Genomic DNA, 23210 nt, shown 5'->3' with positions numbered 1-23210 from the left:
AGCAGGATCCCACTTAGAAACCCTTCTTTGTAGAATACCAGGAAGATTCAATTAACAGCTACCTGGATGTAGGTTTTGTGCCCCCATCACCCAGCTTTCTAAAGCATGAAATATTTCTCTTAGTTTCCAAGGCCGTATTACTATTTGCTGGTTTAAATCTGCATTTAATACTGTTTTCCATTATTTTATCTATTTGGAGGGCAAATATGATTATCAGATAGATCACCACATAATTAAGGGATTGCGGAGAGTTGCTTTATGGAATTAACATCAGGTTTGGGCCAAGATGTACAGAGATTAAGCAAATTCTCATACAGTATAAGGAAAGAGATAAGGATGTAACACACACCCACACATTTCCTTTCTCTTGACCAAAACAAAAAACAAAAAAGGTGTTTTGACACATTGAGACACCCAGTAAAAAATATATCAGTCTGAGAGGTTTTTTCCACTATTGCAATATTAGCAAAAGAAACGAAAAAACAACCCCCCCCCCCAAAAAAAAATATTGTTTGCACAAAATACATGTTTGGTGCAAAATACTTTTTTGTGCAAAATACAGTCTTTTTGTACATGAAACATTTCTGTTATTTCTTCACAGGAAAGTGCAAAAAAAAAAAAAAAACCCAGGAACACACCTCTCAGAATCTCATCCACTGGGAATAAAATCAAAATTCAAATCTTTGCCATCAGCTGTAGGTATCTACTATGGAGAAGCTCACCCAGAACTTTGCTATTTTGAGGAAAGCTTTTCTAGGGAGAGAGCCTTGGTGATTAAGAAGAATTCATCAGAACTTGTTTAATACAGCAAATTCATTTCTCCTTCTCTTGCTTCCTGATACAGATGATACAGATCTGCCCTTAAGATGGGTTATTGTCTAGCGTGATCCTGTATTGGTCTCCTCTGAATGAAAAAATCCCACCTTTGTTTCCAGCAGAGAAATTTCACTTCACCTCCTAACTTACTTTTTTAATTGGAACTTTGAAAGGCTGAACGTGAAAACTCTCTGCATGCAACATATGTTTTTACTGGTGAGTAAAAGCCATGTCCCACAAGACTTTTGGTGATGACAAAATAATAAACATGACTAGAGATGGGCACAAATTAAAAAATGAATTGCAGAATTAATCAAAAATTGCTAATTCATTAATTAGTAATCATCTGAATAGATACCCCCAATGAATATGAATTAATGCATTTTAGTGATTTTTATTCATCAATTCATTGGGCTATAAAATGCCCCCACAGGCCCCTAGAGACACCAAAATCTCAGAGAAGCTTCCCCTGACTCTCCTCTACAAGCCTTCCAGGTTTGATGAAGACTGGGTTTTCCCCAAGCCAGCTGCTAAAGGGATCCTTCTCAAGGGCACCAACTTTGTGGGTGTATAACTCAGACATTCGAAACCCAAACTTCACCAAACTTGCAGGGCTTGTAGAGGAGAGTCAGGGGAAGCTTCTCTCATATTTTGGTGTCTCTAGGTGGCGGGGGGGACATTTTAATGGGTTTTAAAGTAAAATGAATTTATGAATTGATTTGTCAATTCATCAGAAAAAATCATACATTTGTTGATCTTGATGAATCATGAACTGGAACAATCACCATTTTTCTAGTTCATTCCCATCTCAATACTATATAGGATAATACTGAAAAATTTGGAATTTTAAAATTTGTGATTGATAGAAGTTCAGGTATGAAAAGTTAGAATGTTAGGAAGCCTTTTAAAAGGGGGCAAACGATCTCAGCGGTCTGTGGACCGAATAAGCACTCCCATGCACCTGACTGGATTGTTAGAAACCTGAACATTGCTGTTTTCAGAGGTTTGTTAGTTTGGTTTTTTAAAAAGTAAACAAAAAAATCTCTGAATGGGCATATCCTTTGTGCAGGGGAGTAGGCAATAGACCCTGAAGTACAAAAATTAACCAAAAATGACAAATTTTAATTTTAAAAAAAAACACTTTTCTTTCTTGGGCATCTTGTGATAGCCACACTGTACCACCCCAACAGCAGCAGTAATTTAAACAAAGCAATGTTTAATGCTGGTTTTACAAAACACTCAGCACTTCCAATAATTATGAATTTCACTCCATTAAATGTTTGCATCGTCTTTAATTTGAAGCTGTCTGGATGTTATTATTTTTGTTACAATAGTTCAACACAGTTTGAAGATAAAAAAATAATTCAGTCTTGTTTTCTGCACACAGAAGTTGACAGAGCAAAAGTTTCTGCAGACACTTCCATATGATTGTTTCCAGCCCCCTTCCACTTCTAATATTTCCAGGATTTTTATTTTAGAATAAAAATACATTTTCATAAAAGAAGTATGCGCTAATAAGTCTCCAGTTTTTAAGAAATTTAAGGAACAATATCATTTGTACCCTCTAATTTCTATAATTAATAGCAAAGAATATAGGAAATGACAATTTAATTTTCTACTTTCCATTACACAATAACCTTAATCATGTTTCAGTAAGTGCACAGAGTTTGTCACTGTATAAGAATAAAGACTTTTTAATTATCAGAATGTCAACTCGAACTAAACCCACAATTCAAAAGTTATAAATGCACAACTATTCAAACATTTCCCCCTGTTTAACAAAATAAGATGCGGAATGAGTCAGCTTGCAAAGCCCTTTTCAGATAATGAATAGCATATGCTGAAAAAGTGGAAAAAGTGGGATTGCAGAAACAAAAAGTGGGATTGCAGAAACAACAACCTAGCTTCAAATGTTCATTCTGTTAAGCCTCTAGGATAGTCTGGATGACACTGGAAATGCCTTACAAATTATTGTAATCCACCTTCAAATTGTTGTAAGCCGCCCAGAGATCTTTGGATAGTGTGGGCAGCATATAAGTTAAATAAATAAATAAATAAATAAATCTCTTCCCCTTTCCCATTTCTCTATATGAAGCCAAGATATCGGCACAAGCTCTGTCTTCCACATAAATATAAAGGTTATCTATTGTTACAGTAGCTTGGAAGCCACCTGTCCGTCATTGCTGTAGCGGCATGTCATCTGCCAATAGCATGACAGAAGGTGGGACATAAGGGGTGGAGCCAGTGTATATAAGGGGAGTGAATGGGTGTGAGTGCTTTAGATAGGGATAGATAGGGACTAGATAGGGACTGGTTAGGGACCGGTTAGGGTGTTAGGGTTTGTTCCTATTGTGAAGAACTGTGCTATATAGTGAGGGTCTGTGAGAGAGTGTGTGAATGAGTGATGCTTTATTACATTGATTGCCTTATTATTTGAGTTATTAAAGTGATTTACCATTCCTTTTGTTATAACCAATAAACACAAGTTTTTATTTTCAAAATCATTTATTAGTCTGAAGAGTCATTTGAGGGAATGGTTGGTGGCAGTGTGAATAGAGTGAGTGTGTGAGAGTGATGTGGCACCTCCTTTGTGACGTGTGAGGAGGCTGTCACATCTATACACTGGAAATCCTAGGTGCAGAGGCCAAAATCATGCCATCAGCCCTCAGATTTTTAGCTGGAACTGACTAAATTTCTAGTATATTCAAGAGAGTGCACCTTTTTAGTCACATGGGAAAGGCGCTTCAGCTCCATGCATAATCAACAGCAAACCTGCACAGAACTTACTTGCATACAAACTTGTACTTGAGGAAGCCTGGCTGAATAGGTAGAGGTTAAAGCTGGGGCTGCTCCCATATCTATTCCATATCTTCAGCACGCTGCACTAGCTTCCTACATTGGGCTGAAATCAACAACTACAATGAATTTCCATTAACATAAAAATGGGGAGAGAAGGGAGGCAAAAGATGATGACATGCTCCATCTGCAGTGAAGGGGTTCCTTCTTGTTAGATTCTCCCAATAGCCAGTCTTTGATCTGGCCCAGATCCAGGGCATCCATAGAAAAATTCCTGGTGGGGCCAAAGCTGTATAGTGTCATGCTAACATATCTAAGTACCCCCTTATCATAATATTGGCACCTTCATCAAATATATCAGGAAAAGGCACCTCGTGTTCTACAATCATCTCTTTAATCTTGGAAATATTGGAGTAATGGAGTCCACATCGAGTATCTTTGGTAAAAGTAGGAAATGAGTATACAGGTGACAAAGATGGACAGTCCCGCAAGAGCAGGGACTGTTCATTTCACTTTTCACATTATCAGCCACCTTTTAAGTCATTTAAAATAAATGAATTCTTGTATTATATGAGCCACAAATACAAATAAAAATCCTCTTGAAACTACATTTTGTGCATGAAAAAAAGTGCTGACTGTTTTAAAGAACAGGTCAATTGGTTCTGGTAGATCTCATAGCCTGAGCATCAGATCTATCAAGATACATTGGAGTGGCGTCTATAAAACATATGTTGTTGTATCAACTTCTATACTGCCCCATAGTGCTAGAGCACTCTCTGGACCACGTACAACATAATTATGCAAGGAATGCATTGCTGCAAGTAAGCTGGGTACTCATTTTACTGAACTCGGAAGGATAGAAGGCTGAGTCAACCTTGATCTGGCTACCTGAACCCATCAGCATCAAACTCAGGCCGTGAACAGATGCTAAACTGCAGTGCTGCAGTTTTACCACTGCGACATGAGCTGCTTTTGTTTACTAAACTTTACTTTTGTCTCTTTTTTTCCTGGTAGTACAGGTAATGTTTGAAATATGTCTTTCCACTTGCAGCTGATTTTTTTTTTTTTGTATTTCTTCTTTTCCTATGTAATGGCCTTCTGTCGCTCAATAAATTGCACCACTTCTGCACTACTGCAATAGCTTCAGATCCCTACTTTACATTTCTCTACTGAAAAATTAATACAGTGGTGCCTCGCATAACGATGTTAATTGGTTCCAGAAAAAAAACCGTTATGTGAAAACATTGTTATGTGAAGCACCATTTCCCATAGGAATGCATTGAAAACCGGTTAATCCGTTCCAATTGGAACGGATTATCCGTTTTTTTCCCTCCCCCCGCGGCTTGGATCTGACCCACGGCGGCTACCTCAGCCATGGCTGGACTCCCTAGAGTCCGGCCATGGCTGGACTCCCTAGAGTCCGGCCATGGCTGGGGTAGCCGCCGCGGCTGGGATCCAAGCTGTGGGGGGAGGGTGGTGGGATTGGGATGCCCTTCAGGCATCCCGGGCTTGGATCCCACCAACCGCCGGTTACCCTTTAAGCGGCGGGGACAGGGTGGGGGGTGGATGGGAAGCTTGAAGCCTCCCCGCTCCACTTACCCAGGCCGTTCTGGGACTTCCAGAAGTCCGAGAACAGCCTGGGTAAGCAGTGCGGGTAGGCTTCAAGCTTCCCGATCCACCCCCCACCGTGTCTCCGATGCCGGTAGCCTCCTCGCGCCACCTACCCCGGCCGTTCTCAGATGCCTGGAAGTCCGAGAACGGCCTGGGTAAGCAGCGCGGAGAGGCTTCAAGCATCGGGGACAGGGTGGGGGTGGATCGGGAAGCTTGAAGCCTACCCGCGCTGCTTACCCAGGCCATTCTCGGACTTCCAGGCGTCCGAGAACGGCCGGGGTAGGCGGCGCAGGGAGGCTTCAAGCTTCCCGATCCACCCCCCACCCTGTCTCCGATGCTGGTAGCCTCCGCGCGCCGCCTACCCAGGCCATTCTCGGATGCCTGGAAGTCCGAGAACGGCCTGGGTAAGCGGCACGGAGAGGCTTCAAGCATTGGGGACAGGGTGGGGGGTGGATCGGGAAGCTTGAAGCCTACCCGCGCTGCTTACCCAGGCCGTTCTCGGACTTCCAGGCGTCCGAGAACGGCCGGGGTAGGCGGTGCAGGAAGGCTGCCGGCGGCGGGGACAGGGTAGGGGGGTGTCCGCAAGGCTTCCAGGCAAAGGCCTGGAAGCCTTCGACACCCCCGTACCCTTCCCCGCTGCCGCTGAGAGCCTTCCGAGCTCTCAAAGGGCTTTCTCCAATATCGGAGGGGGCCCTTTGAGAGCTTGGAAGGGAATTGTCAGCAGGGGACGGTGGCTTCGGGGTCCTTCCAAGGCCGCAGCCCACTGCCGACATTTTCCCCCAGCTGAACGGCGGGGCTTCAAAGCTCCCGCCGCTCAGCTGGGGGAAAATGGTGCCTATGGGGAAAAATCGCAAAGCGATTTTTCCCCATAGGCAAGATCGTTGTGCGATCGCAAAAGCGATGGCAAAAAAAACCATCGTTATGCGATTTTTTCGTTAAACGGGGTGCTCGTTAAGCGAGGCACCACTGTATATGAGGAAACAGAACATTCACACTGTAGACTTGTTACCGAGCATTTTTAACTTTGTACAACAAAATCAATATAATACCACAAGGTTATTTTGAAGATCTGGTATAACTCACAGTCTCTCAGATCATAGAGAAAACACACATTCAAACCATATTGAGAGGTCAAATGTTTTAAAGCACTTTAGATCCAATGTTATAATAACGGATTTTGAACTGCTGGGGTGGTGTAGGTATCTGGCTGTGGAACCCTCTGGTTCGGAGTTAAATTCCTAGTTGTGCCTCCTTGACAGTGGCTAGACTCAATGATCCACAGGGTCCTTTCCATCTTTGGAGTTCTAATATTACATATACACCTGAGCCAACTGGCAAGGTAATCTGATTTTATTTTTTTACAATTTGTTTGTTTGTTTGTTTGTTTCATTTATACACCACTCCATGAGTGCACAACACTACTCTTGGTTGGTGAAATTTTAGAAAAATAAGCAATTTAAAGTAAGATATGATTCAGAATAATCACTCTAAATGTCTTACTGACTAGTTGGTTGTGTATTTGGCTGTATAATAAATACATTCAGAATTCTATTTTCCTTGCGGCCTTGATGTCTGCATTATGTTAGTGTTGGCCATCTTATGCTTCCTCCCTTCCCCTTCACTGCATTCATTCAAAACTTCTTAATTCAAGCCAGAACAGAATAACAGGCTCAGATGACACAGATTTTCATCTTTGTTTGAATTAAATTAATTCTGCATGCCAACATCAAAACAGGACCAAAGCCATAACAATATAAGTGCAACATTTTGACAACCATTTTAGTTTCTAAGCACTTCAGCATTCTTCTGTGTTCTTGCTCCTTTTTAATTTACAAGAAAATCATAAAATTGTCAGCTTATTGGTTACAGAAAACAACAATGCAATGTCAAAATGACATCAGTAATACAGTTTTGGTTCTTTGCAGCTCAGTTGCATTGCTCTGATTCTTTTAAAAAGAATCCCCTTTCTTTTCTTCATTCCAGAGCTGAGATACAAATAGCTCTGTAAGAGAATGGAAATCATTTCCTTTCACAGACCTTTTCTTTCCAACTATAACTCTTTATTTTACACTAAATTCTGCTTTGAAAGACTGCCCAGTCTCCAGGAATATAGAAATGGCCAGCATGAAGGACTGTAGTGGAACTGGGGTGGAGGCAGGGGCAAGAGTTAGTATAGAAAAGGCCCACTGCATGTGCATAGTTCCTTTTTTTATCCCAAATGTTAGGGGTTTTTTTAAAAAAAAATATTGAAAACCATGGTGTGCAAAGATAACAAACCAATGAGAATTGCACTTTGCTGTAATGTCAACTCAAATGCAATTTGAAGCTTGGAAGGCAGACTGCCATGTGGAAAATGAAATACTGTTCCATATAAAAATCAGTAGTTGAGTACTAACGAAAATGCTTCTGGGAAAATGAGAACTGTCTTGGCAAGCTGTCTGTACAAACATTCCAGAGAATCCACTCTATCATTATTTAATGTTTGCTGAATAATCTAGTGTCATAGCAACAAACGTTGATTGGGTCTAGTTTCAATAGCAAGCACTTAAGCTTGTGTTTTAAATTCTTCCAGATTAATGACTGTTTACAAAATTGGGTTTTAGGGCAAAGACTATTTTCTTTTGCTGTTTTGAATGTAATGTGTAGTAGCATTCAATAGCAGTTCATTTTTTTCAAAAGACAAAATATTCTTCTTGTTTCAAATTTAATATTGCATATTTTAGAAAGTTACAAACTAGGACACAAATAAGTGGTCCCATCCTCACTCTTCTTTTTCAAACCCTGAAAATAAACAACTAAAACAGCACTTAGCAGGCTGGAGGTGTGTTCTGTATGTATAAAACAAGTCCACAAGTTACAGATTAGTATGTGGGACCTCATAGTCCATGTTTCACAGACAAAATCTGGATAGATGGAAATTAATGCAACAGATCTATTGTTTTTTTCCACTGGGGTAGTCTTCCCCTCCCCCTTAGCCAATGTAAAGTATTTGGATGAAATAATTTTCCTGCTGATTTTCAGTAACATCAAGAAGCAGACGTAACATACTCTGGTTGTCAGTAGATTGCACCCATGGTTGAGGGACAATGGAATTCTGAGAGGTTTCAAAAATTGTACACTAAAACAAATTTTAATGCTAATCTTTTGTCCGTTGGAACACCTGTGGTGTCAAAAACAAACAAACAACCGAACCCACCCAATGCCTGTTTTAGAAAAGCCTGGTGCAGGCAATTTAAGAGGCTTTTTAAGCAGGAAGATGCTTTAATAAATAAAAGTCTAACCACCACATCAAGCTTGGCTAAAACTAAAAGCTGCATTTAATAATAATAATAATAAAAAAACTGGATAGCTCATTTCTATCACAATAAATTGTCATATCTCATGATGCCCAAACCAGCTTTCTGTAAGAGTCTGGTCAGCCAAGAATACTGACATTAACAAGATGAAATTGTCAAAGCAAAAAATGGGGTATCTAAGAAATATAAGTCGACTGAAAGGCACAAAATAGCTGAAAGGAGAATATGCACAAACATCAGCTATGTTAATGTAATTTGCATTGGGGAGAGAGAGAGGGAGAGACTGACTTAAGGTCACTGAATAGATGAGGAGAAAAGGCAGAACACAAGATGCCGTTTTCCAATGTCAAATACAAAGGCAATTCTAATCACTGATTCCAAGAGGAGAATTTAGAAAATCATTCTACCATGTTTCACAAAGCAGTTTACAAAAGAAAAATAAGCCCTACCAATAGAAAGCAATGCTGTGTTATTAAGCAGAGGCTCTTAAAACCCCCTGCAGAATACAGAAACCAGAACAATTGTTTTCAGTTCTTATCAGCTCTAAAGATAAGGAAGAAAAATAGGTTATTTGAAATGATTTTTACTTATATAAATATAACAGAGTTAGCAGAAATAGCCCTTATTCAGTATCAAAGCTGTTGTCATGTGGAATGATTAGCAAATTATTTTCTACTGTGTACCGGGTAATTACACAGGTTCTGAATCATTGGACCCCTGAAGGAATGGATTCACACAGTGGCTGCCCGTGGGGCCACTTTTGCTCTTGCCTGAATGACAGCAGAGAACAATAAATTTGTAGAACTGTTAAGGTATATGTCTAGTTCCTCTGTTTTTCTTTCTTTTATTCAGCAAACTGAAGTAACTAATCTTCCCAGCTGCACAAAGGATACATTTTTACAGCCATCATTTGTCAGTTTCTGTTTTATCTAAGGCATCTCTGAAAGCAGACAGTAATAGAGAAACAAGAAGCAAGAAAAAAAGAAAATGATCAAATAAATCCAGAAGACTAAATGCTTTCCTGAATTAATTCTATGGAATTTTAATACAGATCTAACCCTCAAAGAGCAATTCACGTTGTTTTGCTGGTATATTTTCAAAATGTTCCGTAGTATATCAGTACTACATTTGGGAAAGATGAGGGCTGTGCTGTGCTGAAAAAGTGTCTCAAACATCCATAACCAAATTGCAGGATTTGAACTGCAGCCTGATAGGTAGCATACCAGGAATCATGGAGTTAGACTGGTCTGTGCAGGCCACACAAAAGATGGATGAAGGAAACCAGATTTCCTATTTCATTTATATCAAGATTTCTGTTGAGCTACAACAGAAAGCAAATTTGTTTCAGGACATGCCCTGAGAATATGGAAGCAAGGGCCTGCTGCAAAACTAAGTTGTGAAACGAAACCTGATATCTGAAATCCTTTTGCTTCATGTAATAAATCACTTTAGAGTAGACCTACTCAATCAGTTGGAATTTGGTGAGTCAATTCCCCTACTCTAGTTGTAAACTACTACATTAAGCAACAGCACTTCAGCCACTGTCTTCTGAGATGTCAACTCCTAGGCATCATGGTTGTTGTGGGTTTTTTGGGCTCTTTGGCCGTGTTCTGAAGGTTGTTCTTCCTAACGTTTCGCCAGTCTCTGTGGTCAGCATCTTCAGAGGACAGCACTCTGTGCTCTGGTGTAGTTGGCTTGGGAGTGCAGTATTTATGGCTGTGAGATATTTTGTCTTTTTCTGTAGATGGGTGATTAATGTGTATTGTTGTGGGTATATTGTTGTGCTAAGGAGAAGAGATTATCTGTCACTGTGGTTGATGGGTGTCATTAGCTGGTCTTTTGTGTGTAGTGATCCCCTGTCCTTGTGGCTGGGTAGAGTTCGTTGACCTCTTGCACGCTGTATTTTTGAGAGCTGGGAGCCAAGTTTTGTTGAGTTTCAAACTTTCCTCTTTTTTGTTGAAGTTCTGCTGGTGCTTGTGGATTTCAATGGCTTCCCTGTGCAGTCTGACGTAATGATAGCTGGTGTTGTCCAGTATTTCAGTATTTTGAAATAGAATTTCATGTCCAGTTTGTTTTAGGGCATGTTCAGCTACTGCAGATTTTTCTGGTTGTTTTAGTCTGCAGTGTCTCTCATGCTCTTTGATTCTGGTGTGGATGCTTCATTTTGTGGTTCTGATACATACCTGGCCACAACTGCAAGGTATCCGGTATACTCCTGCAGTGGTGAGGGTGTCCCTTCTGTCCTTTGCTGACCGTAACATTTGTTGTATTTTTGTGGTGGGCTTGAATACTGTTTGTAGGTTGTGTTTTTTCAAAAGTTTCCCCATGCGGTCTGTGACCCCTTTGATGTATGCCAGAAATACTTTATTTGTGCGTGGCTGTTTTTCTTCTTCAGTTCAGTGTTGTTTTCTTGGTTTGATGGCTCTTGTGATTTCATTTTTGGAGTAGCCATTTGCCTGTAGGGCCCAATTCAGATGGTTGAGTTCAGTGCTGAGAAACTGAGCTTCACAGTTCCGATTTGCATGGTCTACCAGTGTTTTGATTATGCCTCTTTTTTTGCTGTGGGTGGTGGTTGGAGTTTTTGTGTAGGTACCGGTCTGTGTGGGTGGGTTTTCTGTAGACCTTGTGTTCCAGTCGGAGGTTAGTTTTGTGTAGGACCATGACATCTAAGAACGGGAGTCCTAGGCATCCTATTTAAAAAGGCTGATTATAAATAAAAATAAAAATATAGTCTCTTCCTTGTTTTATATTTTTAATAAATAATTTTTATATTTTTATAATTTTAAAAAACCCACCTTATCTCTTCCAGACCAACTATCCTTAACTTAATCTTTTCTCACTTCATATACTTTCTATTTGTTTGTTTGTTTGTTTGTTTGTTTGTTTGTTTGTTTGTTTGTTTGTTTGTTTGTTTGTTTGTTTGTTTGTTTGTTTGTTTGTTTGTTTGTTTGTTTGTTTGTTTGTTCGTTCGTTCGTTCGTTCGTTCGTTCGTTCGTTCGTTCGTTCGTTCGTTCGTTCGTTCGTTCGTTCGTTCGTTCGTTCGTTCGTTCGTTCGTTCGTTCGTTCGTTCGTTCGTTCGTTCGTTCGTTCGTTCGTTCGTTCGTTCGTTCGTTCGTTCGTTCGTTCGTTCGTTCGTTCGTTCGTTCGTTCGTTCGTTCGTTCGTTCGTTTATTTATTTATCTATCTTATGTGCCACCCACACTACCTGAAGGTCTCTGGGCGGCTTAATTTTTCTGTTGATCTATTTCAAATATTACTGATGTTTTGATAAAACAGAGGCAAGTTTATATGAACATTTACCCACAATACACTTACACACATATCCCAGTGTATTTCCAACTGTTTGAGTCATTCTTCCTCCAGTGACAGATATAGAAAGGACCATTTCAGTCTTTCTGAGGAAAAGTAGCCCTACTTCATGCTAAAGTGTAACTGCAATAACATTAACTGGTGTAGTGAGATGCAACTAGAGTAGGCCCACTGAATCAGTGGGGATTTGTTGACTCAACACTTCTGTAAGTTCCACTGATTCAATAGCCCTATTCTAGTTGTAACTTACTATTGGATTTCAGCCAGTGAGTGACAATTTTAAATGGCACACAGGAATAGCAAAAAGCCTGACAGTGGACAAAACTAACATTAAGGAGGTACGGGGGGGATTTGAGAGTATTTCGTGTCCTTGAATGTACTATTTTTGCAATACAATGTTCTGAAGGTTGTTCTTTCGGACGTTTCACCAGTCTCTGTGGCCAGCATCTTCAGAGGACTGGAGTAGGAAATCTGTCCATGCTCTGTTGCTGTTTGTTGGATAGTTGAGTATTTATAGCTGTGGAAACAGCTTTTGTCCTTTTCAGGAGATAAGGTGATCAGCGTGTTTTTGTTGTGATAATGGGGAGAGATGATCTGTCTCTGTGATTGATGGGTGTTGTTAGCTGGTCTTTTTTGTGAAATGATCCCTGGTCCTTGTGGCTGGGTAGATTTCGTTGACCTTTTGCAGGATGTATTTTTCACTATTGGGAGCCAGGCCTTGCTTAGTTTTAGGCCTCCTTCTTTTTTGTTGAAGTTCTGTTGATGTTTATGGATTTCAAAGGCCTCCCTGTGTAGTCTAACATAATGATTGCTGGTGTTGTCCGGTACTTCAGTATTTTGAAATAGAATTTCATGTCCTGCTTGTTTTATGGCATGTTCAGCTACTGCTGATTTTTCTAGTTGTTTTAGTCTGCAATGTCTCTCATGTTCTTTGTTTCTGGTGTGAATGCTGTGTTTTGTGGCTCCAATATATATACCTGTCCACAACTGCAAGGTATCTGGTATACTCCTGCTGTGGATAGGTATATATCTCTATATATCTCTATTGAGGTACTAATCTCTATTGCACTAGGTCCTAATTTGTAATTCTGATCTACAAAACAACTTCCATTCTGAATATGAGAATCACAAGAGGTGGATAATATCCAAATAAAAATCAGATACAAACCATAGGCAGCTACTAAACAAAAGCTCCTTGAGCAAGCATATTTTTTTTATCATGAACCACAAATTTATCTAAGGGTCAGCACAGAACTAACACTAAACAAAAAGTTTAGTACTTGGCTTCATTTAGTACTTGACTGCATTGTCCGCACATGTATGCACAGAGTAAAAATGATCATATTTTTTTAAAAAAACATGTATTGCATCCCAAGATTACAAGCAAAGGACTTCCCAAACCTTCTATTTCAGTCTTTTTTAACTACATATTCTAAGCTTTGCTCTAGGATTTTGTATTATTGGAGTTTTTTTTAAAGATTAATTACAGGGAAAAATGTATTTGCTATCTATAGCAATTTTTGAGACTGATTCAGCCTTTCAAATCACCAACAGAAACTGTTTCCTTCAAATCATTATTTCAGTAATACTTACAATTTTGAAATCACCTCCAATTGCCAGAAAAACAGTCATTCAAATAAGCATTAACTAGTGTTCTTCAATTGTTTAGAACAACATACCAGTTCAACAAAAGGTTTTACTGAACACCAATTTATACTCCTTATTGATTAACTATGAAACAGCAGGATGAATATATTGTTGGAAAAGTTTTAAGCATAGTCCACAGTTCACTGAATTACATTCTTGCAGAGGAACAGATATGAACAACAATAAGAATGGAACAGGTCAAAGTACATTTCCTCCCACATAGCAACATGCTTTCTGCCCTTCTTTAAACAAAAGCAGCTAATGAAATTCTTTATTGATCCAAGCTAACTTTCACTGGGAAACAACCCAAAATGATGATGCATCATTTATACAGTACAGCAATACAACCTGTGAAAACTTCATAACAGTCTTTATTTACCGCTAATCAAATCCCATTGATCTACCTCAGTGCATTATTTTCAACAGAAATAACGATACAAAAAGGAATCTAAGAGTTCCCCCTCCCCATGGTTAAGCCAAGCCTATACTTTTGCAAAAATAAGAAACCTCAAGTTGTTCTAAAACTTTTTTAAAAAGGAAGTACAGCAATAAGTACGCTCAAACTTCAGCATATTCAATTAAGCAGTCCAATATACAGGAATATTGGTTAAAATCCTGTTGTTTATTGTAGTAAACTGCAGTCAAGTAGATCCATTCAATCAATGGGGTTTTAGTGAGTCAACTCTCCTGTAATTTCCATTTATTCAAAATGGCCTAACTCTAACTCTGATATACTATACCAAAATAAGTTGCAGTTAGAGGAGGCCCATTTGAATCTATGGAATATATGGAGGAGTTGATTCACTTCTTGAGCCTGTATTGTTTGTTTGTTTGTTCTTAAGGTTTTATTAAAGATGTTCAATTTATATTCATCTATTTTATCAACAAGTATGATGGCTTGAAAGGTATGAATCTACTTACAATTCGAACAAAATAATTCACCTCTTGTGATAAGACACAAACATACTTTTATTGGGACGGTACCATTTTACATTTTGTAAACCACCAAACAAGTTTGAAAACCTGAAAGGCAGTATATCAATTAAAAAACTACTTTTAGCCATTTGTTTCGCAGAAAGTGGCATTCAGAACTATATATGATTCAGACCTCTGAAGGGTAAACTCTGAGTCATATTATATGACTCATCATTAATATTTTCTAGATATATTTATTGTCCAAAATCAGTTTATAATTTTCCCCTTGTATTTCTTTTTTTTTTCCTGATTCTCCCTCTAATGAAGTCCAAGTCCATTCATCATCCCTGCCAGGTAGGTTAAGTTAGGTGGAGTCCTCAACCTAGATATTCCCCATTTAATTCATGCACAACTCTGACAATCATTAGAGAAAACATTTGCAAGTTTTTTTTGGGGTGGGGGGAAAGTTTCCACTGGAGTAGTATCATCATTGTTTAAACAGAAGATAATTCAGAAAAAGATGCTATCCCACCAAATTACAGGATTAGTTCATCATCACATGTACTTTTAGTATTGATTTTACTCACAGTTTTTAATACTTGTCTAATTCTTTTTAATATTTGTATACTTAACTGTTTTTAGCTTTTAAATATTGTCTATTTAATGATGTAGACCACCCTGGATCCTTTTAAGGAGAAAAGTAGGGTAACAATATTTCAAATAAATAAGTCCATTCCAAATTATGGCAATCCTTCCCAGGGTCTTTTCAGTATACAGTACTCAGAAGTGGTTTACCATTTCCTTCTTTAGGGGGTGCTCTACATACAGTATAGACATATCCTTCCTAGTTTTAACTGACCACCACAGATCATTTACCACAGGTATCGCCAGATGAAAGCCCAGACTACTTTTTGACAAAAAAATACCTTCAGCAGAGAATGACTGAGCACTGAGAATCAAAATGATGGGTCAAGTACACCTACATATGTAACATTCCTTAGTCATTCATGACTGACTGAACTGCAGCATGATCTGACAACTCCACTGCAGAGAGATGCAAACAATGTGCTGCTCCAGTAATTCAGGTATTTTACTCTAAAGAGTGCAAGGTCACTCACAGAGGTGCAAGGTGATTGCTCTTATAGCTCATCCCCTGCCAGGAGGGAGACATCATACATTCCAACAACCATCACCAGTTAGCAAGTCTTTAAGAAAGACCCTTTAAAAAAGCATTGAAAACCACTACTGTAACCTTCCAAATATTCTTTTAGAACAGCTTTGGAGCAAAATAAATTCAGATAATATCTGAGAGGCATCTTTTGAGTACTGGATAGGGAAAAATGGAAAAGGAGGACCCCCCTTTTCCTATTTTAGGCTATTTTAGGCTAGAAAAAGTTTATTAGAATGGAGCCTGTAAAAAACTTGAAAAACACTATTGTTATAGGATTAGATGTCGTCTGGGAAATTGCACAGAGCAGTAATGGGTTCCCAGGCAAGTTGCATTCAGACTCATAATTTAAAGTTACCCACTGCTGACGGAGCAAAAGGGGTTCTTTAAAGTACCCTTTGCACTTTGCATAACTGGAAGAATCTTACAGCTGGGAAGGCCATGTTTGTGGTGATGGGTAACAATTATGTCCTCCATGTCTATTACAGTGGGGTCTTGACTTAAGAACGGCTTGAGTTAAGAACATTTTGACTTAAGAACCACTCTCTTAGGAAAATATTGACTTGACTTACATACTTAGATTTGAGTTAAGAACTAAAAAAAAACCATGTGGGAGGCAGGGAAAGTGCAAAATGTGAACTTTCAGTTAACTGTTGGCCAGTGAAAAGGGTGCCTGTCTGCTTCCTCACTCCTCCCAGCGTTTAGAGAGTGGATTGGGAGACAGTCTTCAGACTGCCTGGTACTGTACTGCCTGGACTGTATTTTCCCTGCCTTCCCTGAACCTTTCTTGACCTAAGAAAAAAAAGAAACAAAATATCCTCCTCTAGTGGCAGAAGGCGGAATAGCAGCTTCCCATTAGTTTCTATGGACGGAAAAGAGCAGATACAGATCAAATGGTTTTCAATGCATTCCTATGGGAAATGCAGATTTGACCTGAGAACTTTTTGACTTGAGAACCGCCTTCCAATACGGATTAAGTTCTCAAGTCAAGACCCCACTGTATGCTCTTTTCAAGTCACTACTCAGCAGCGGAGCTGGTTAGCATCATCTAAGTACCAGACTCAGTTGTAATTTCCATTCTGTGCATTAGTCTCTCTTTCCTCACAATTTCTACTGTGAATGCCATTTCAAGTTTGTTTGTATACTTCCTCATTAGTGTGAGCACTATTCTGGGCAGTTTACAAGTTAAAACTTAAAAAGCCCACAAACAATACATAAGACAATGTGGTGACAAAAAAGATACAAAAAATAAAAGAGAGAATAAGAAAAGAAATATTAACAGCATCTGAGAGACTCAGCTGTTGAAGGCAGTTTTGAATAGTAAACAAATGAACAAGCTAAACAAATCACATTAGTTGCTTTATGTCTCAGTTCTAAAATTCCAAATTTGCTCTTTGCCTTCTGATGGCAGTTCACTCTCTATGCACCCTCCTCAGCTACTCTTATATCTGCTTCCATCATAAGCATGCATTCTCATGTGACTTCAATTTGCAGCAGTTCCTTTGTTGCTAAGCAATTGATTTACAGGCTTTGGAAACATGTTCAACTCCTAGAACTGGCATCCCAAGAGTGAGTGTCTTACATCCCAAGGAATGCATGTTTAATGACTAATGGGAGATCTTTCTGGAGTATTTCGATTAAAAAACACTGTGTCAAAGCAGTTTTGTAATCTTATTCTCTGCCTAGCTGGGAAAAAATTACTTTCCTATTATTTTCCTATTTCATTCTCCTTACCTCTTGGTTATTTCCACCACCACCCATCTTATATTGGCTTGTCACTTATTTCACTGAGAAGAAATGCTAGATATTCTCTAATTGCTCATTCTCTAATTGCTACCGTATGACTGCCTTTCAAGAATTTGAAATATCCTCCCTCAGTCTTCTTTTCTCAAGGCTAAACATGCCAGTTCTTTCAGTCTTTCCTCATAGGGCTTGGTTTTCAGTCCCCTAATCTTCCTTGTTGCCTTCCTCCAAGCTAGTCCCAATTTGTTGGCATCCTTATTAAAGTGTGGTGGCCAGAACCGGACACAGTACTTTAGATGAGGCCTAACCAGTGGTGAATAGAGGGGGGCAGGATTTTCAGAATATACATCTGTTAGTGCATCCTAAAATAAAATTTGCCTTTTTTGCAGCCACATCACGCTGTTGGCTCATATTCAGCTTGAGATCTATAAGAACTCCAAGATCCTTCTCACTCATAGTATTACTGAGCCAAGTATCCCCCATCTTGTAACTGTGCATTTGTTTTTCCTCTGACATGTAGAACTTTTCACTTATTCCTATTAAATTTCATTCTGTTGTTTTCAGCCCAGTGCTCAGGCCTATCAAGATTTTTTTTAATTTTGTTCCTGTCTTCCAAAGTATTAGCTATTCCACCCAATTCTATGTCATCTGCATATATGATAAGTATTCCCTGTATCCCCTCATCCAAGTGATTAATAAAAATGTTGAAGAGAACTGGGCCCAGGACTGGGCCTTGTGATACTCCACTTATAACTTCCTCCCAGTTTGAGAAGAAGCCATTCATAAACAGACTCCGAGTACGATTTTGTACCCACGTGTGCCTGACAGTTGTTCTATCCAGCCCACACCTGGTTAGTTTGCTAATTAGAATATCATGGGGTACTTTGTCAAAGGCTTTGCTGAAGTGAAGATATAGTACATCTACAGCATTCCTGCTGTCTACCAGGGAGGTTACTGGATCAAAAACTACAATGAAATTAATCTGGCAAGATTGTTCTTGACAAATCCATGTTGGCTTCTGGTTATTACTGCATTGTTTTCAAGGTCGTTGCAGAATAACTGCTTTATAATCTGCTCCAGAATTGTCCTTGGGACTGATGTCAGAATGACCAGTCAGTTGGTCCCTGGTTCCTTCTTTTTGCCCTTTTTGAAGATAGAGACAACACTAAACCTCCTCCAACCGTCCGGCACTTCACTCTTCCTCCATGATTTCAAGAAAATAATAGACACTGGTTCAGAGATCTCTTCAGCCAGTTCCTTCAGTATCTTTGGATGCAGTTTATTCAGACCCAGGGATTTGAACTCAGTCAAAGTAATAAGGTATTCTTTGACTATTTGTTTATCAGTCTCAAGTTGTAATCCTATTCCTTCCTCATGGGATTTGGATTTACATACAGTGATGCCCCGCTTGACGATGACCCCATTAGATGAAGAAATCGCTTTACAATGACATTTTTGTAATCGCTATAGCGATCGCTAAACAACGTTTCTATGGGCGATTTTCGCTTTACATTGAATAGTTCCCTGCTTCGGGAACCGGTTTTTTGCTTGACGACGATCTTTACAACTGATCGTCAGGTTTTCAAAATGGCCTCCCGCTGTTTCCCGGACCTATTTCCGGAAGACAGCGATCGAAAATGGCTTCCCCTATGGAGGATCTCCACTGAACAATGAGTTATTTCACCCATTGGAACGCATTAACTGGTTTTTAATGCATTATGGGTTTTTTACTTTCGCTTGACGACGATTTTGCTTTACAGCTATTTTAACGGAACGGATTATTGTCGTCAAGCGGGGCACCACTGTATTTATGTATTTATTTACCATGCCTTTCTCCCTGTAGAGGGATCCAAGGCTTACAAAGTATTTAAAAATACAATATTGTGGCTGAAATCCTGTTGTGCAACTTCCCATACACATGAGTGATGATGGTCTTTTAGACCAGATGGGCAGGGTATAAATCAAATAAATAAATGGTATCATCACTACTGATTAAAGGCAAATCACTGAAGTCACATACATCCCAAAATTGGCAAAGACAGACTTTAATCAGTAGCAGTTTACCACTGATAATGATATCATCCTCGTTGTGCTAGCAGAATTACACAACAGAATATCAGCCAATAAGTTACACTATTCCAATTACTTACATTAACTATTAAAAGATATTAAACACAACCTCTTTAAAGCAATTTTAAAATACATTTAAAAGTATAAAAAAACAAGTCCCTTTAAATCACTTTCCGAGCAACAGTTCACGTATTAATAACCTGCCTGAAAAGAAGTATCTTTGCCTGTTTGATGGTGAAATACACAAAGGCAATATGATCTAGAAACAGTCAAAAGGAGTGCTTTCCTAGGAACACAATGCTCCCCAGGAAACTCTGGGAAGGTGCTTTTTTTGATGACACCAAACGTATGTTTCTTTTTTTTCAAATTGTTTTCATTACCACATGAAGGAGAATTGAAATCAAATGAGTTTCTTTGGGACCTGCAATTTTGGGGTGTGTGTGTGTTTTGTTTGTTTGTTTTTTTAAAGTTATCTGAAACCGCAGTTTGATGGACTATTGACAAATGACAACTGGGGCCGCAGTTCTGCTGCAAAAGCACCTTGCAAACAGGAGCAAATGTCAAACTGGTGATAATAGCAGAGAAAACCAAACACATTCAAAAACCAAACACAAAGGGGAAAAAAGGCAAAATGGGTGAGACTACCTACAATATTTACTTTCTGGTGGCATTTACCCACCAAACATTCAGAACAGAGATTACTTTTAGTGATCTACTAAAGTGCAAGCCACAATATAACAGCTTTCCTAGCTGCAAATCACAATTTCTTTCCATGCAACAGCTTCCCTGCCTGAAAACCATGACTCCGTTCCACTTAATGCTTTTAAATAACTTCTTGTCACCAATAACTGATCAACATCTTGTGGGCCAATAGAAAACACCCACATCCAGGCTACTGGTCAGAGTTCTCCCAATGCAAATTTTCTATCTATGTCAAAAGATATTGAGTGCTAATCATAATGTTCTGCAGAAATTAGAGTGTTCTGTGAATGGAACCACCCTCTACCCAGTAGAGGCTCCCACTAACAGATCTGTTAGAAACTGTACAATAATAAGACATTGTTTACCATTATTCTCAAGCTTTAGCACTTATTTAGATTCACATACACTATATATGAATCAAAAAAGAATATCAGCAATTTCTGAATTGAAAGTATGGCTACCCTGAAAAGGAGAAGAATGTTTTTCTCTCTCATTAGACTACTATAGCTTCTTCCACTTTAAAATCATGCATTTTATACAGTCACACTGATTTCTAAAAAGCCCTTACTCTCAGGGCATCGTTTTCATTGCACATCATAAACTGGTAGACAGGGAAGGATGGGAGGAGCAACTTTCAGCTCTGCAGCTCTGCCTTTATAATCAATAGGATTCTTGACAGGAATATAAATCTAACTTACACAGTGAGCAGCTAAAGTCTGAAATTTTCATAGAAATCCTCACTTTAGTAATCACAGATTTATAGGCTCGTTGCTGAGATTGCACTACAGTCTGCCCAACAAGTGGAAAAACAATTTATAACCTCAGTTACAGTTTACCAGTATCTCAGTATGTACTGTATATAGTTCTTAGTTTAAATGGTAGAAGAGCAGAAAGTAGTGTAAAAGATTTAACCCCCTTCCTCCAAAAAATCAACAGCACTGGCATAAGTTCCTCAAAATTTTGAACATCAGTTTGATGTATGATCTACCCTTGAAAATACAGAGATATATGAATATTCTCAGTTGGAATATCAACTCATTAGATATGGCTCACTGTAGTGACTGCCTTGGTTTAATCCAATTAAGGCTGCAGAATACACATATTTGCTCAAAACTATAATGACAATTGCAATACAGAGATTTATGTGGAGTAGAAAGCAAAAAAGGGTTGTTTAAGACTTCTGAGGTGTTGTGTATTTGAGTTTATTTCCAGTTCTACACTATAAAAACTCCCATGATTCAGCAGTGCTAGTTATACCAGAAGAGTACAGTCAATTAATTTCAATATCTAATTATACCAGGAAAGTCCTGGAGAGTTACCTGACTGAAAATGTTTTCAGATTTTCAAAAACATACCGTATTTTTTGCTCCATATGACACACTTTTTTTCACCCAAAATGTGGGTGGGAAAGTCCGTGCGTCTTATGGAGCGAAGGCAGTAATTTTGTCCCCGCTGGCCCCATGGACCAGGACCCTTGTGACCCCACCCCCCACGGGGCCAGCATGGGTGAAATCGCCAGCTTCCAGATGGGGGGAGCGTGGCAAGGGTCCTGGAAGGCTCACTCGGACCCTTGCGACGCTCCTCCCACACCTGCACGGATCCAGCGCCGGCGAAATCGCCAGTTTCTGGGAGTCTTTTGAGGCTTCCCAAGCCTCAAAAGACTCCCAGAAGCTGGTGATTTCACCCCCCTGGCCCCGTGGGGGTGGGGGGGGTGGGGGAGCATTGCAAGGGTCTGGGTGAGCCTTCCAGGACCCTTGCCATGCTCCCCCCACCCCCCCACGGATCCAGCGCCGGCGAAATCGCCAGTTTCTGGGAGTCTTTTGAAGCTTCCCAAGCCTTAAAAGCCTCCCAGAAGCTGGTGATTTCAAACCTCCCTGGCCCCGTGGGGGGCATGGTGAGTCTCTAAAGGGTCCTGGAACATACCCTAAGACCCTTTGGAGGCTCACCCTGCCCCCCGCTGGGCCAGAGGGGGGGAAATTGCGAGCTTCTGGGACTCTTCTGAAGCTTCCCAAGCCTCAAGAGTCCCAGAATGTGGCAATTTCACCCCCTCTGACCCCCGGGGGGCAGTGTGAGTCTCTAAAGGGTCCTAGGGTGTGTTCCAGGACCCTTTAGAGACTCACCCTGCCTCCCGGGGGTCAGAGGGGGTGAAATTGCCACCTTCTGGGACTCTTTGAGGCTTGGGAAGCTTCAGAAGAGTCCCAGAAGGTGGCAATTTTGCCCCCTGACCCCTGGGGGGGCAAGGTGAGTCTCTAAAGGGTCCTGGAACACACCCTAGGACCCTTTGGAGGCTCACCCTTCCCCCCCTGCTGGGCCAGAGGGGGAAAAATCGCCACCTTCTGGGACACTTTTGAGGCTTGGGAAGCTTCAGAAGAGTCCCAGAAGGTGGCGATTTCACCCCCTCTGACGCCCGGGGAGGCAGGGTGAGCCTCCAAAGGGTCCTAGGGTGTGTTCCATAAGATGGACCTCTCCATAAGTCTCACCAATTTTTAGGAGAAGAAAACAGATTATTTTTTTCCATTTTCTTCTCCTAAAAATTTGGTGCGTCTTATGGAGAGGTGCGTCTTATGGAGTGAAAGTGTTTTACACAGGGTACTTCTGACAATAAATTGTATATTCTAATGACAAAGAAAAGGAAAGGATGAAGTTTACTGTCAACATTTCTAGATGGCAGTTTACTAGAACTGTATGTCTTGAACTAAATCCTTCATACAAATGGACACAGAAGTGGCTAAATTATTAGTTAAATCTACCCAGGAGTCTTTCCACCAAAATCTCAGTTTACTGGATTATTTATACTACAATTTACTTTTAAAATACTGAAGGCTGGGTTTGTTTGTACTTACAGTTGACACTGGTCTCCTTTGATCCCTTTAGTTGTACAGAAGCATTTTCCTGTTTGCATGTGGCAAATATTTGCATGTCCACTACACGTGCAAGCTGCAAATCAAAGAAGAAGCAGATTTAACAACTACATTTTAAAATATTAGTACTAATAAATATATACAGAGAGTGGACTGATAACTATGGCTTGGATTCTAAAATGTTGTTCTGTGAATGGAACCACCCTCTACCCAGTAGAGACTCCCACTAACAGAAGAGATGAAAGGCCTTTGTTATCTGTTCTTTCCCATACATCT

The 23210-nt window shown here is 39.8% G+C and overlaps 1 protein-coding gene across 2 annotated transcripts in view; it reads right to left on the bottom strand.

The window, feature by feature from the left end:
• Positions 1-23210, bottom strand: part of ATRNL1 (attractin like 1) — a 695100-nt gene that overhangs the window by 471964 nt on the left and 199926 nt on the right. For both annotated transcript variants that reach the window (XM_020779948.3, XM_078389598.1), the window contains exon 20: positions 22917-23010. In XM_020779948.3, the coding sequence (XP_020635607.2) occupies positions 22917-23010 (94 nt within the window). The remainder of the gene's footprint in view (positions 1-22916; positions 23011-23210) is intronic.

Source organism: Pogona vitticeps, chromosome 3, assembly GCF_051106095.1.
Source record: "Pogona vitticeps strain Pit_001003342236 chromosome 3, PviZW2.1, whole genome shotgun sequence".
Taxonomy (NCBI): domain Eukaryota; kingdom Metazoa; phylum Chordata; class Lepidosauria; order Squamata; family Agamidae; genus Pogona; species Pogona vitticeps.
The sequence above is the reverse complement of the archived record's forward strand: the minus strand, read 5'-3'. Positions and strand labels throughout refer to the sequence as shown.